This window comes from Carcharhinus amblyrhynchos, chromosome 14 (genome assembly GCF_965287045.1).
Source record: "Carcharhinus amblyrhynchos chromosome 14, sCarAmb.v2.hapA, whole genome shotgun sequence".
NCBI lineage: Eukaryota > Metazoa > Chordata > Chondrichthyes > Carcharhiniformes > Carcharhinidae > Carcharhinus > Carcharhinus amblyrhynchos.
Window position 1 is genome coordinate 60,266,214 of NC_137337.1, and position 16,430 is coordinate 60,282,643.

The 16,430-nt window shown below is 42.6% G+C and overlaps 1 protein-coding gene across 1 annotated transcript in view; it reads left to right on the plus strand.

Annotated features, from left to right (window-relative positions):
• Positions 1-16,414, plus strand: part of sptbn5 (spectrin, beta, non-erythrocytic 5) — a 169,158-nt gene extending 152,744 nt beyond the window's left edge. Inside the window, exons 68-72 of the mRNA XM_080202967.1 lie at positions 5,681-5,744; positions 10,208-10,306; positions 12,744-12,865; positions 13,661-13,795; positions 14,553-16,414. Coding sequence (XP_080059093.1) covers positions 5,681-5,744; positions 10,208-10,306; positions 12,744-12,865; positions 13,661-13,795; positions 14,553-14,785 — 653 coding nt within the window. The 3' untranslated portion in view covers positions 14,786-16,414. The remainder of the gene's footprint in view (positions 1-5,680; positions 5,745-10,207; positions 10,307-12,743; positions 12,866-13,660; positions 13,796-14,552) is intronic.
• Positions 16,415-16,430: the final 16 nt, after the last annotated feature.

The following is a 16,430-nucleotide window of genomic DNA, read 5'->3' on the forward strand; positions in this document are numbered from 1 at the left end:
GGAGCCAATTGCAGATCCCAGCTACACAATACAGACAGCTGAAGTTTATATTTCTGTTACACTATCTCACTGATTCCAGATTGGGTCTACTGAAAATTGTTTCTCGGGTCCTCTCCTGGGAAGCTTCTGGGGTAATCAGACATGGCTGCATTGGGCATTCTTGGCCTGTCAGCCTTCTTGGCCATTGAAATTGGTCTCACATGACAGGATCATAGTAGTAGCAGAAAATGGCTGTTGGCAGGGTGACTCAACCCCTGTGGTCATGTTTTTGATGGTGAAATTGAGCAGCAATGGGTGTCAGAGCTTAGGACTGTGTTCTCAATTCAATAAAGCACTGCATTTTGGGACATGTAGACAGACAACAACAGTACTGCTTTGTCTTGTGTGGCTCTGTGTTTCCAATGAGAATACAGTTGAATGGCTTGCCCATGGTGCCACCTACTGCAGGTGCCTTTTGTTTGGATGGTTTCACCAGAACTGTGCTTGTTTGGCTATTGGCATATGCAAACAGCAATAACAGTCTCCTTAAGGAATTACAGGCTCTAACCTTCACCAATTATCTGGCTGTATACATTTTATGGCCTTGGGGCCAATATATCTGGGATGCCACTTCCCCTTAAAACCTGCCCACTGTGATGCAGAGTTACACGTGCCCTGGGGCATTTAGCAGATGATGTGGAGATGCCTGGTGTTGTGAGACTTCTTACTGCATTTAGCAGATTTAGCACATAGAGCATAGTTTTAAGTAGCTGACATTTACTTCCCATGTGATAAAAGAATTAAACAGCAAATTAAGATTAAAAGAAGTGCAGAAATTCCCAGTAGGACCAGAGCAATGTGATCTCCCTTTCAAGTTCTGTGTTCTAGAATTAGCTGTACTCCTAGCTAAGCTATTCTTGTATAGTTACTACAGGCATCAACCCAACAATGTGGAAAATTGCCCGGGTATGTCCCGTCCACCAAGAATAGGGCAAATGCAATCTGGCCAATTACCACCCCATCATCAGCAGAGTTATGCAAAGTTCCATTGACAGTGTTATCGAGTGTCACTTACTAGTAAATTGCTCACCAATGCTAAATTTGGGTTCCACCAAGATCACTCAGCTCCAGGACTCATTACAGACTGGTCAGTGATGGAGGAGGGACAAAGTTTTTTCCTTCTTTATCCATGAGATATGAGTTTCATAGGCAATGGCAATTTTTGTTGCCCATCCCTAATTGCCCTTGACAAGGTATTAATGAGTTGCCGCCTTAATCCACTGCAAGCTGAGAAATGTAGGTGCATCCACAGAACTGCTAGTTAGGGAGTTCCAGGATATTGACTCAGCTCAGTGAAGGAATGGTGATATATTTTGAAATCACAATGGTGGTGACTTTGAGAACTTGCAGGTGAAGGTATTCCCATGTGTCTGCTGCTCTTGTTCTTTTACTGGGAGGGGTGCTGGTGAAGAAGCCTGGGTGAAATTTTGCAATGCATCTTTATATGGTACATATTGCTGCTATTGTGTGCCAATGCTGGATGGGATACCAGTTAAGGGGGCTGTTTTATCTTGGTGTTCGAACTTCACTTGCTTGCATTTAATCCAGGCAAGTGGAGAGTATCTATCATATTCCTTACTTGTGCCCCATAGATGCTAGACAGGCTTTGGGGAATCAGGAGGTGAGTTACTTGCTGTAACCTCTGACCTGGTCTTGTAGACACAGTATTTATGTGACTGACCCACTTAACGTTCTGGTCAATGGTAACTCCAAGGACATTCATGTTGGAAGATTCAGTGATGGTAATGTCATTGAATGTTGAGGGAAAATAGTTAGATGCTCCATTCTTGGAGATGGTCAGATATGATCTTTTCTTAACAAAGCCATGCTATCTTTTCTTAACAAAGCCATGCTATCTTTTGATTAATTCATACTTTTCCAAGTGATAGTTTATCTTGGGTCTCAGAACTGACTCCAATAAAGTAAAGGAAATGTTTATTTATTCGTCACAAGTAAGGCTTACATTAACACTGCAATGAAGTTACTGTGAAATTCCCTGAGTCAACACAGTCCAGTGCCTGTCCGGGTCAATGCACCTAACCAGCATGTCTTTCAGTATGTGGGAGGAAACCAGAGCACCTGGAGGAAACCCATGCAGATACGGGGAGACCATGCAAACTCCACACAGACAGTGGCCCAAGCTGGGAATTGAACTCGGGTCCCTGGTGCTGTGAAGTAGCAGTGCTAATCACTATGCTACCGTGTCGCCTGACAATTTGCCAACAACTATGGTTAGACTGTCTGTAATTATTCGGTCTATCCCTCACTCCTTTTGTAAACAAGGGTATGTTAGCAGTCCTCCAATCATCTGGCAGCATATCTATATCCAGTGAGGATTGGAAAATGATTGTCAGACCTTCCACTGTTTCCTTCCTGGCTTCTTTTAACAGCCTGGGTACATTTCATCCAGCCTTGAAACGTATCTCAGGATGCTAATCCCATTAATATTTCCTCTCCTACTACATTTACCAGATCTCATGTTCACACTCCTCCTCAACTACAATGTCTGCATGTTACTCTTTTATGAAGACAGATACATGGCATTCATTAAAAACCATACCAACATCTTTTTAGGTTATCTTTTTGCTCCTTTTATGTCAGTCTTACTTCAGTAGTAGGCAAATTATTGGAATCAATTATGAAACAGGATAAACTGTCCCTTGTAAATGCAAGGATTAATCAAGGACAAGCAGCATGGATTTGTTAAGGGAAGATTGTGTCTGACTAACATGATTGAACTTTTTAAGGAAATAATAAGGATTGCTGAGGATAATGCAGTTGATGTGGTCTGCATCAAGGCTAGTAACAAAATCCTGCATGGCAGACTGGTTGAAAAAAAGACCATGCAACCTTGGGGAATGTAGCAAGCTGGATATAAATTTGGCCTAGTGTAAGGAAACAAAGAGTAATTGTTGACAGGACTTTTTGCAACTGCAAGGCTGTTTCCAATGGGGTTCTGCAGGGCTCAGTACTAGGCCTCCTGCTTTTTCTGGTATGTATTAATGAATTGGACATAAACATTTGGGGTATGATCAAGAAGACACAAAATTTGGCCAAATAATTAATCACGAGGAGGTTAGCTACAGACTGCAGGAAGGTATCAATGGACTGATTAGGTGGGCAGAAAAGTGGCGAATAGAATCCAACCCAATGAAGTGCAAAGTGATGCATTTGAGGATGTCAAACAAGACAAAGGAATACACCACTATTTGGAGATTACCAAGAGGTATAAAGTGAGGAACTTAAGGCGTGAATATCCACAGATCCCTGAAGGTAGCAGGGCAGATTTTTCCTTTATTAGCCAAGGTATAGAATATCAGTAAAAAGTCTGACAACACCAGGTTTTAGTCCAACCTATTTATTTGATAATATATTATCAAATAAATAGGTTGGACTAAAACCTGGTGTTGTCAGACTCTTTACTGTGTTTACGCCAGTCCAACGCCGGCATACCCACATCATAGAATATCAGAGCAGGGAGGTAATGTTGGAACTGTATAAATCATTGACTTTAACTTGAATACTGTTCTGATGACCTCATAACAGAAAGGCTGTAATTGCACTAGAGAGGATATTGAGGAGATTTATGACGATATTGCCAGACTGGAAAAATGCAGCTATGTGGGAAGATTGAATAGGCTGAGGTTGTTCTCTTTAGAACAGAGAAGGCTGAGGGGAGATTTGACTGAGATGTACAAAACTGGAATGGGCCTGAATAGAGTGGATGGGAAGCATCTATTTAACTTAGCAGAGAGGTCAGTGATAGGGGGCATTTTAAAGTGATAAGTAGAAAGTAGATAAGAGAGGAGATAAAGACAAATCTTTTCACTCAGAGGTTTGTTGGGGGGTCTGGAACTCACTGCCTGAAAGGCGAGTAGGACAGAAATCCTCAACTCATTTAAAAGATGTCCAATATGTACCTCACATGCTATAACCTCACAGCTACAAGACAACTGCTGTAAAGGGGGATTAGGCTAGGTGGCTGGTTTTTTGGCCAGTGCAAACATGATGGAGCAAGTGGCCTTTTTCTCTGCATGATTTCTGTGATTGGTGGTCATTCCCTACCACTTGTCTGGAGCAAACGTTATGTGCCACTTATCAATGCAAGCCTGAATGTTATCCAGGTGCTGCTGGAGACAGGCATGAACTGCTTCAGAATTTGAAAAGCTACGAATGGAACTGAACATTGTGCAATCATCACTGAACATTCATGCTTCTGAACTTATGGTAGAGGGAAGGCCACTGATGTAGTGGCTGAACATAACTGGGCCTAAAGACACTATTCTGAATAACTCCTGCAACAATTTCCAGGTTCATAGATGATTGGTCTCCAACAACCAGTAGAGGGTTTTCCCTTTTTCCTATTGACTTCAATTTTGCTAGAGCTCCTTGATGTGACACTCGGTCAAACATTGCCATGATGCCAAGTCACTCTGACCTCACCTTTCGAGTTCAGTTCTTTTGTCTATGTTTGCACCAAAACTCTAATGAAGTCAGGAGCCAAATGGCCCAACAGAACCTAAACTGATCATCAGTGACCATGTTATTCAAAGAACAAAGAACAACACAGCATGGGAAACAGGCCCTTCAGCCCAACGAGCCCACGCTGCCATTTTAACATTGAGTCCCCTCTCCACCCATGATCCTTGTCTATGCTTATGGCATTGCACATTGAGGGAAGACTAATTTAGGGACAATTTATTACACCAATCAGCCTAACAGCACATCTTTAGGGTGTGAGAGGAAACCGGAGCACCTGGAGAAAACCAATCAAGCATGGGGAGAATGCGCAAACTCCCACAGACACTGGCCCAAATCCATGTATCTACACAGCAAACAGTGATAGTCACTGAGCTGTCGTGTTGCCCAGCACCTGGTCCAGTTTAAGCGTACACTAACGATGTGAAGCACTAGGCTACTCTCGAAACATCCAAGAGCAGTCCTCATACGGCCCATCGCGTGTATGCCCCTTGTTGGACAACAAGGCGGACCGAAGCACCTGTGGATTAAAAGAGAAAAACATCAGTAACGTGCACATCCTTATACAAACATTCCAGGGAATCCCCAGAAGCTTGTTCCTGTGTAAGTGTCATTTGATAGCACTGCCAATACCTTGAGTCACTTTCTGATGATCCGGAGTAGTTTGATGGGGCAGTAATTCACCTGATTGGATATGTCCTGCTATTTATTGACAGAACATACCTGGATGATTTTTCACATTTTTTGAGTAGATGTCAGAGTTGTGGCTTTACTGAAAGATCGTGGCTAGGTGAATAGCCCTGGCAGAATTCAACTGAGCATCAATTAGCAGATAATTGCTGAGTAGGTGCCACTTGATAGCACTGTTGATGATACCTTCTATCACTTTGATGGAGAGTAGACTGACAGGGCAGTAATTGACTGGATTGAATTTGACCTACTTCTTGTGGATGAGATACTGAGAAATTTTCCACATAGTTGGACGAATACCAGAGTCAATGATAGTTTCCAGAGAATGGAGCAGTCAATCGTTGAGAAGTGAGCTAAGTGTTGGACTAAGTACAGAATGGTCACAGTGATATTTGCACTTTCTAAAATGTAACCTATTACAAGCCTAGGGTTGCTTCAGCTGGATGTTGATTTTTCTTGTGCTCTTTTGCAGGTTCTAGTGAAGCAAGCATGCCATCTGACAACATCTCTCCTTCACTGTCTCCACAAGTCTCCTGGTGAGTAGATTATCCCTTACATTACCCAAGGCCCCATTACAATCTCATACCGTAAAAGCAGGGGCTGTAAATATTTCCTTGCCTCTTGGAGAAATTAATTGTAATGGAATTAAAATTCCACAATTCCTTCTCTTATACCTCACTCATTCGTCCTGTGGAAACCAAGACAGTGAATGCTATTAGTACACTCGTCAACTATCCCAAATCCAATCTAGATCTTCTTTGGAACACACACATGCACATATACACACACATATGTACCTACATCTTCACTGCCAGGTACAGAAACCATGCTGTTTCCCTCCCAATTGAGTCATTAAGCTCAACTGAGGGCTCCTGGTTGCAGCACAGATCATATTCAGATCATGCCAATCATGCAGTGCTACTGACGATCATTGGGTATGACTTTGAATTGGGTGAGTGAGAGAATCTTAATCTTTTTATAAAATTCTAATTTTGTTTGTATTCAACATTTAGCATCTTGCTGAAATTTACTGTTTAAATTGTAAATTTCATCCAAGCTTAAGCAGGGATATACAAGTTCTCCACTGGAGGGCAGTTGAAGTTAGTTAATTAAGTAAACTAGCATAAGGTTTTCGAGATAGTTTCTTAGATAAGAACATAAGAAATAGGAGCAGGAGTAGGCCATTTAGCCCTTCGAGCCTGCCCCGCCATTCAATAAGATCATGGCTGATCTGAATTGGATCAGTTCCACTTTCCCGCTTTCTCCCCAAACCCTTAATTCCCCTGTCTATCAGAAACCTATCTACCCGTGTCTTAAATATATTTAGCGAGGCAGCCTCCACCACTTCAGCGGGCAGAGAATTCCAAAGATTCTCCACCCTTTGAGTGAAGAAGTTCCTCCTCAACTCCGATCTAAACTGCTCCCCCCCCCCCCACCTTATCTTGAGGCTGTGCCCCCTAGTCCTGCTATCCTTTCTAAGCGGGAAGAATCTCTCTACCTCTACTCTATCCATCCCTTTCATTATCTTATACATCTCTATAAGATCCCCCCTCATCCTTCTAAACTCCAACAAGTACAGACCCAGTCTATTTAGTCTCTCTTCATAGTCCAACTCCCTCATCTCCGGTATCAGCCTAGTGAACCTCCTCTGCACTCCCTCCAAGGCCAATATATCCTTCTGCAAGTGCAGCGACCAAAACTGCACATAGTACTCCAGCTGCGGCCTCACCAGTACCCTGTACAGTTGCAGCAAGACCTCCCTGCTTTTATATTCTATCCCCCTCGCTATAAAGGCCAGCATTCCATTCGCCTTCTTGATCACCTGCTGCACCTGCAGACTGGGTTTTTGTGATTAATGCACAAGGACCCCCAGGACCCTCTGCACCGATGCACGCTGCAGCTTTTCGCCCTTTAAATAGTAATCCCTCCTACAATTATTTCTGCCAAAGTAGATAACCTCACACTTGCTAACATTATACTCCATCTGCCAGGTCCTCGCCCACTCGCTCAGCCTATCCAGATCCCTCTGCAGACTTTCCACACCCTCCACGCAATTTGCATTTCCACTCATCTTCGTGTCATCAGCAAATTTCTTCACCCTACACTCAGCCCCCTCCTCCAGATCATCTATATAAATGGTAAATAGCTGAGGCCCCAGCACCGATCCCTACGGCACTCCACTGGTCACCAACCGCCGATCGGAATAGCACCTATTGATACCAGCTCTCTGCTTCCTATTAGACAACCAATCCTCTATCCACGCTAACACCTTACCCCCAACTCCATGCACCCTAACCTTCTGTAGCAGCCTTTTATGAGGCACCTTATCAAATGCCTTTTGAAAATCTAAAAACACCACATCCAGCACATTCTGGGGCCAAGCAGAGAGCAGCCTATACTCGACCTGGTATTGTACAATGAGGGAGAATTTATTAATGACCTCATGGTGAAGACAAGCCTAAGTAGCAGCGATCATAATATACTTCAATTTTACATTCAGTTTGAGGGAGAGAAGAGTGGGTCTAAGACTAGTATTTTAATCTCACATAATGCCAATTAAAAGGACATGAATATAGAGCTAGCTGAAGACAATTGGCAAATTTGGTGAAACTATAGGTCAGTAGAGATGCAGTGGCTTGCATTTAAAAGATGTTTCAGAATTAATAAAATACATACCAACAAGAAAGAAAAATTGGAGAAGACTAAAATGTTAACGTTAGTATCAAACTTAAAGAAAAAGCATATGATTGCGCAAGGTTGGATGGCAGGTAATAAGATTGGACAGAATATAAAAAACAGCAAAGAACAACTAAAAGATAAATATGGAGGAAAAATTAGAGTATGATAGAAAACTGCGTAGAAATATAAAAATATAGTAAAAGTTTTGAGAGATATTTGAAAAAGAAAAGTTTTAAAAAGTGAACATTGGTCTTATAGTCAGAGGTTTACAGCATGGAAACAAGCCCTTCTACCCAAATTGTCCGTGCCGCTCTTTTTTTAACCCCTAAGCTAGTCCTAATTGCCTGCATTTGGCCCATATTGCTCTATACCCATCTTACTCTGTAACTTTCTAAATGCTTTTTCAAAGAGAAAATTGTGCCCGCCTCTACTACTACCTCTAGCAGCTTGTTCCAGACACTCACCACCCTCTGTATGAGAAAACTGCCTGTCTGGATCCTTTTGTATCTCTCCCCTCTCACCTTAAACATATGCCCTCTAGTTTTACACTCCCCTACCTTTGGGAAAAGCTATTGACTATTTAGCTGATCTATGCAGACCTGTACAAGATCGCCCCTCAGCCTCCTATGCTCAGAGAAAAAAGTCCCAGTCTATCCAGTCTCTCCTTATTACTCAAACCATCAAGTCCCATTAGCATCCCAGTAAATCTTTTCTGCACTCTTCCTAATTTAATAATATCTTTTCTATAATAGGGTGACCAAAACTTACACAGTATTTCAAGTGTGGCCATATCAATGTCTTGTACAATTTCAACACCTTATTCAATGTCCTGACGCATGAAACCAAGCATGCTGAATGCCTTCTTCACCACTTGTCCATTTGTGATCCCACTTTCAAGGCGCTATGAACCTGTACCCCCTGAAATCCCTTCATTTTGTAACTCTCCCTGTTGCACTACCATTAACTGAGTAAATCCTGCCCTGGTTCAATCAAAATGCATTGCCTCGCATTTATCTAAATTAACTCCATTCCGCCATTCATCAGCCCACTGGCCCAATTGATCAAGGTCCCGTTGCAATCCGAGATAACCTTCTTCACTGTCCATTATGCCACCAATTTTGATGTCATCTGCAAACTTACTAACCATGCCTCCTATATTCTCATCCAAATCATTAATATAAAGGATAAATCACAGTGGACCCAGCATTGATCCCTGAGGCACACCGTTGGTCACAGGCCTCCAGTTTGAAAGACCTCCACAACCATCCTCTGGCTTCTGACATCAAGCCAATTTTGTATCCGTTTTGCCACCTCACCCTGAGTCCCTTGAGATTTAACCTGATGCAACAACCTACCATGTGGTATCTTGTCAAATGCCTTGCTAAAGTCCATGTAGACAACATCAACTGCACTGCCCTCATCTACCTTCTTGGTTACCCCTCCAAAAAACTCAATCAAATTTGTGAGAAATGATTTTCCACTCACAAAGCCATGCTGTCCCTAATCAGTCCTTGCATTTCTACTCACCCACCACAGATGTGAGGCTCACCAGCCTGTAGTTCTAAGCTTTTCCCTGTAGCCCTCTTTAAACAAAGGCACAACATTTGCCACCCTCCAATCTTCAGGTACCTCACCTGTGATCACCTATTGATGATTCAAATATCTCTGCAATTTCTCCGTTGTCTCAATCGTGATTTTATTGAATAGTTGAGCAGGCTCAAGGGACCAAGTGGCCAACTCCTAATCCTAATTCATTTGTTTATATTAAATACTCTTAAGTTTGTTATTCAAGTTTCCTTGAGGAAATAGAAACCTATGTCAACGCAATGGAGAGCAGCATCTTACATGATCTATCTACCCAGAGTTCACCTGGTTTCCTGAACTCTGTCACTGCTTATCCAGTTTCCTACTCATGGGGTGCAATGTCCCAACAATGTTAGGGGTTGTTGGTTTCAAAAGAAAATTGTGCTTTGCACACATAGATTCAAAGTAACACACAAAAGATTTATTAAAAGAGATGTTCTCTGCAAACAAAAATGAAACTAAACAGCAGCATCTGAAACACCCTAATGTCATCGCCATCAAATCATGTGATCAGCTCATAAAGCAATCATGCACCTATTTAAATATATAACATTGGGCCCTGCTCCTTCTTGCATCCTGTGCCCCGGATCCCCAGTGTTACCTCCCGGCCAACTCCAGAGGTCAGGAGGAAATGTTGCACTAACGTAACTTTGAATGTATTCAATGAACTGTATTCAATAGATTGCCTCGGATCTGCCACTGAAATATTATACTCATACCACTTCTTTCTCCAAAGGGAACCATTCCAAGCAAAGTCACTTCTCACTCCAGGAAGCCCTGTGAAGTCAGAGAGCTCCTTGGGGAAATCTGGAAACAACAAAGATTTACTTCCCAGGTATGAGAAACACCTGTTGGAGAATGCAGAGTGCTTGTAGCTGAGGACTGGAAGGGTGTTCAGCCAATAACACAGGTTACCTTAAGGAGGATGGCTATAGCTATTGTTTGGAATATACGATTGATTCACTGCTTTGACATTGTTATTCACTATCACTGAGTTTTACTGGGTCACTTCTCATATGGTGGCTTTAGAATATTGTTTCTGGGTATGATACAACAACATACAAAACAGATCAGTGACACTCAATGCGTTATATAACATTTTTGTATATATCTGTTATGCTGAAAAGCTTGTCACTTGACATTTCCTGTCTAAAATCCTAACCCCCTGTTGCCACGTTCTTTCCGCACATTGGTGCCAACTATTTCTGTTATAAATCTCAATGTCCGTATTCAAAATAAAAAAGATCCTTTGCCAGCTGGCTCCCTTCGCCATTTTCATAGAAATATAGAAACCCTACAGTTCAGAAAGAGGCCATTCAGCCCATAGAGTCTGCACCGACCACAAATTCCACCCAGGCCCTACCCCCATATATTTTACCCACTAATCCCTCTAACCTACGCATTTCGGGACACTATGGGGCAATTTTAGCATGCCAATCAACCTAACCTGCACATCTTTGGACTGAGAGGAAATCGGACACCCAGAGGAAACCTACGCAGATATGAGAAGAATGTGCAAACTCCACACAGACAATAACCCAAATCGGGAATCAAACCCAGGTCCCTGGAGCTGTGAAGCACCAGTGCTAACCACTGTGCTATTGTGCCACCCATCTTGTTACTGGCTCTGATCATTAGGAATGCAGAATGATCTTTTCACACAAAATGGTTTCTGAACATTTTTCAGCATTAAGTAAACTCTCATTTTGGACATGAGCTTCAAATAAAAACAAAAATTATATTTGATTTATTATTGTCACATGTATTAACATACAGCAAAAAGTATTGTTTCTTGCATGCTATACAAAACATACCGTTCATAGAGAAGGAAACAAGAAAGTGCAGAATGTAGTGTTACAGTCATAGCTATGATGTAGAGAAAGATCAACTTAATGCAAAGTAAGTCCACTCAAAAGTCTAAATGCGGCAGAGTCGGTTGGTACGTGACCTCAGACTTTAGTATCTTTTTCCCAAAGGAAGGTGGGAGAGAATGTCTGGGGTGCGTGGGGTCCTTAATTATGCTGGCTGCTTTGCCGAGGCTGCAGGAAGTGTAGACAGAGTCAATGGATGGGAGGCTGGTTTGCGTGATGGATTGGGCAACATTCATGACCTTTTGTAGTTCTTTGTGGTCTTGGGCAGAGCAGGAGCCATACCAAGCTGTGATATAACCAGAAAGAATGCTTTCTATGGTGCACCTGTAAAAGTTGGTGAGAGTTATAGCTGACATGCTAAATTTCCTTAGTCTTCTGAGAAAGTAGAGGCATTGGTGGGCTTTCTTAACTATACTGTCGGCATAGGGGAGACCAGGATAGGTTGTTGGTGATCCAGACGCCTAAAAACTTGAAGCTCTTGACCCTTTCTACTTCGCCCTCATTGATGTACAACAGAAGCAAGTTCTCCTTTACACTTCCTGAAGTCGATGACAATCTCCTTCGTTTTTTTGACATTGATCTTTCACAACAGCATAATTTGTCCATTGGATTACCTTCTAATGCATTCAGTGAAGCTTTTAGTTGGAGGACTAAATCGCTGTCAACAGATTAGAACTGGTCCTTCCTCTGGTATCCTAGGACTGTTTGATGAGACAGTGTAGAGGGAGCTTTGCTGTGCACCTAACTCATACTATACCTGCATCAAAAACAGAAAATGCTGGAAAATCTCAGCCAACATTTCACATCTGGATGTCAAGTTCTGACAAAGGGTCATCCAGACTTGAAACGTTGGCTTTATTCTCTCTCCACTGATACTGTCGGAGCTGCTGAGATTTTCCAGCATCCATAGTAATTTGCTTTTACCATACAGGGCGTGGCATGGCGGCACAATGATTAACACTGCTGCCTCACAGCTCCAGGAACCTGGATTCAATTCCTGACTTGAGTCAATGTCTGTGTGGAGTTTGCACATTCTCCCTGTGTTTGCGTGGGTTTCCTCTGGGTGCTCCAGTTTCCTCCCACCGTCCAAAGATGTGCTGATTAGGTTGACTGGACATGCTAAATTAAACCTTAGTGTTCCAGGATCTGATAGTTACCCTGCTAAACCCTCTAACCTAAGCAGGAATCGGGCCTGGGTGGGATTGTTGTCGGTGCAGATTTGATAGACCGAGTGGCCTCCTTCTGCACTGTAGGGATTCTATGATAATACCAGTTCTGGGAGTGTTTGTTTGGAGTGTAGAGGGAGCTTTAACCTATAAGTAACAGCTGTGTAACTGCCTGTAAAACAAATCATGAACATGAAAGATAACGTGATTTTCTTATTTTTTTCATAATGTTTAGGAGAACTCCATCTTTCAGGCTTAAACAAAGCAGCTCATCGAACCTGTCTGCACAGGGCACAAAGGACCAAGAAGACAGGTGCAGAAACAATAACACTTTGCTGGAGACGAACAAGACAACAGGTACCCCAGCATCTGGAATAGGACATAATATAGAGCTCATCACCTATTATTAGGAATGATCATTTAGCTGTACAGGGAATTAGGGAGCAAGCTGCTCTCATGTCACGGTAAGTGTGGGGAGAGCTAAGTCACTTGCCTGGTAAGTGCAGAGAACCCCAGTTTTTGTACTGAAGTCAGAGTTCAGAGAGCTGATGTATTGTGATGAGGGCAAGGAGAGCCAGTTAGTATTGTGACTAAAATGAGGAGAGCCTGGTCACATGTTGTGGAGTACGCAGGGAGAACCAGTTCCTGTATCATGGGGAACGCAGGGAAAGCTGACTTGTGTGTTGTGGGGTATGTGGTGCAAGATAGTTTGTGTATCGTGGGGTGTGTGGGGAGTTCAGGTAGAGTCTATGTGCATATCGTGGGGAATACAGGAAAAGATGGTTCATATATTGTGAAGAATGCAGGGAGAACCAGTTTGTGTATCATGGGGAGAGCTGGTTTGGAGATCATGAGAGTGTAGTGGAGTGCAAGGAGGCTGAGTACACTGCAGGAAGAGTCAGATGCAGCGATAAAGTATGAAACAAATCTGTCTGTCCATCCAAGGAGTGGAGTCAATTATCCTTCTACCACTGAAAATGAAAACTTCAAACACAATCCTTCATTAGTAGCTGGGTACAGTTTTAGTCCAGCAAGCCTCAATCCTCCTTTGACACATACCAAACACCATTAACCCATCAGACCCAGATGCTGGTTGTGTTACATTCTTGCTTCAGCATTCACTGATATTGTGTGTTGTTATATGTTTTCTAGATCCCAGTGCTAAGAGTAACTCAACAGGAGACAAGCTGTCAGTATCAGCTCCTCCACCTAAACCACCTCACGTTTATTACAACATCCACCAGTATCCAGAAGGTGGAGAACAGAATAATCCAGGCCTGAGCGCAAGTTAGTGTTACAATCTTTTGTTTTAAGATCTTCAGTGTGAATATGCCTCAGACTGCAGTGATTTCAGCAATGAGACTTATAGCCCAGCCCTCCCCTGGTCACAGGCTGCCTGGTTTAACCAGCTGATACTGTACAATCCATCATCTGTGCAAAGGCTTTTTTCCCCAGAAAACCTGTTTGAAAATATGGCAATTGCCATATCATTTTGAAATTGGCTGGGATAAAGATTAGAGTCCATGGGCCCAGGAGAGGGATCCATTAGAATGCAAAAAGTCAGTCCTTCAACCATTCCAGTAACGTGGCCATGGTTATTACAGGAAGTGTGGGCTTCCACTGCACCTAGTCATCAGTATTCCCATCCAAACTGCTGAAAAATCTACAGCAAACTTCAAGGAGTTCAAAATGCATTCTGTCCTGAGAGTAACCATTATCTTGTGGAGTAAGACAGTGGCCATCTTCAATGTTCCCTCTAAGCTGAGTATGTGCAAGGCCTCCATTGTATTCAGGGATCACGGTACAATAAGTAGGCTGGGCACAATCAACATTCCCGTTTAGGTAGAGATGTGGGTGGCCATGCAGCAGTCTTGAATGTACAGTAAAGGGCAACAAGTTATAAATAACAATGAAAAATTAGAAGGAACATTGAATGTATACCTGACTCCATATCCTGAGAGTCACGTTACCTGACCCTGGGGCTAGGTACAGCTGTAAATAAATAGACTGTTTCTAACTATTTCCAACCTCTCAAATCTGTCAGGTACCAGAGAGATAGCAGGGAGCACCCCCAATCTATGTGTGGAGCTAAGGCACCCAGGCCCCTCCAGCAACCGAGCGGAGTGTGAAAGTCGGCGGAAGACCTGGGAGCCAGAGCGCACAAGGACATCCAGCACTTTCACAATGCCAACATGGCACTACACACAGGACACAGACACGGAAAGCAAAAAGAAAAAGGAGAAACATGTTTTCAAGAAGCTTTTTACAAAGAAGTAATTTAAAGCTGCCTCAACCTTGCTCTCTGTAATATTTAATCAGGAAATGCACAGTGCCAAGCTTCACAACTGTGTCCATCTGTAGTGACTCCCTGTGACGAAATACAAAAGTCTACAACAGGGGCTTTGTATGGAAATGTGCTTCTACAAGATAAGGAATGAGTAGGCAATTCAGTCTGTCAACAAAAACAGAGCTGATCTACCCCAATTCCATATCCCTCCATTTCCCTGGTATCTAATGTACCCAACAACTGAACATCCACCACCTCTGCATTTTCTTCACCGCTTACTTTTCCATTTAACTTTGTATCTTTGGCATAAGTTAGATACAGAGATTGAGAGTAATATATCCAAGTCATTGATGTAGAATGTAAATAGGTGATTCACAAGCACTGATTCTTTTTACTCCTACTTATCTGCAATTTACGCTAATATAGTTCCCCAATTGCATGAGCCCCAATTGTGTGTTATGACATGTGACACACACATACTTTCTGAAAATCCAAATGTACTACATCCACTAACATCCTGTTAGTTGAAGTTTTTTGAGGATGTATCTCTGCTTAAAACATATCAGGTATCCTATTACCATGTCCTAAAGATGATTTCACACACATGTGCCTGTGTCTATGTCACTCTAGAATGTGTGTGTATGTGAAAGTGTGTCAGCCTGCACTCAAGCTGAGTTTTGAACAATCTTATACTGCAACAAGCTGTCATTATTCTCCAAAATATTTGATTCCTGCACTTGAGACTAAAGCAAAAATCTGAGCAGAAACTCTATTTCCATCTGAATCGATAAGTTATTTTGGGTAATCATTATGGTGTACTGCATTATTAATGTACTGTGTCTTACTATCGTTCTATTCTAAAATTTAAAAGCAAAATAAAATTTGAGATTTGCATGAAAGTCTTGTCATATTCTTACATCCTACAGTGTAAGAACATTAGCTCCTGTACTCAGCACTTGCTGAAGCCTGCTTCTAACACAATGGCAGCAGTATGTACCAAACTGTAGAAACTCACTGAGGATCGATCAACAGTACCTTCCAAAACCATGACTTCTACCATCTTGAAAAATAAAGCAGCACACACATGGGAACACCAGCACCTGCAAATTCTCCTCTAATCCATACACCATGCTGACTTGGGAAATATATTGCCGTTTCTTCACGAGCACTGGGTTAAAAACTTGGAACTCGTTTCCTAACGTACCCACACCACATAGACTACAGAGGTTCCAGAAAGCAACACGCCACCTTCCTAAGGGCAGTTAGGAATAAACAACAAACGCTAGCCATACCAGTAATGCTCACGTCCCAAGAACACAAAATAAATCATGCCTGTCCCAGCAGGGAGTGGGTGGGGGTGGGAACACTTCAGTTTCAGCTCTCTGTATCTGGGAAACTAACTCTCTCACCCTCTATCTGTGAAGGCAAGGATTTAAAGGCAGTTTTCTCATTTCCCATGGGGTTACAATCTTTACCTGGTGTTGGCAAGTTACTGCTGCAATGAATCCCACAGTTGACTGTCTTACCTGTTCTGGGATTAGAATGAGCAGTTGGACAAGGTACTCGAGCTGCCTCCAGTAGGTTATGGCACTCCCAAATGGCTGATACATTTCAGGATGGGAGGCAGTTGGGGGA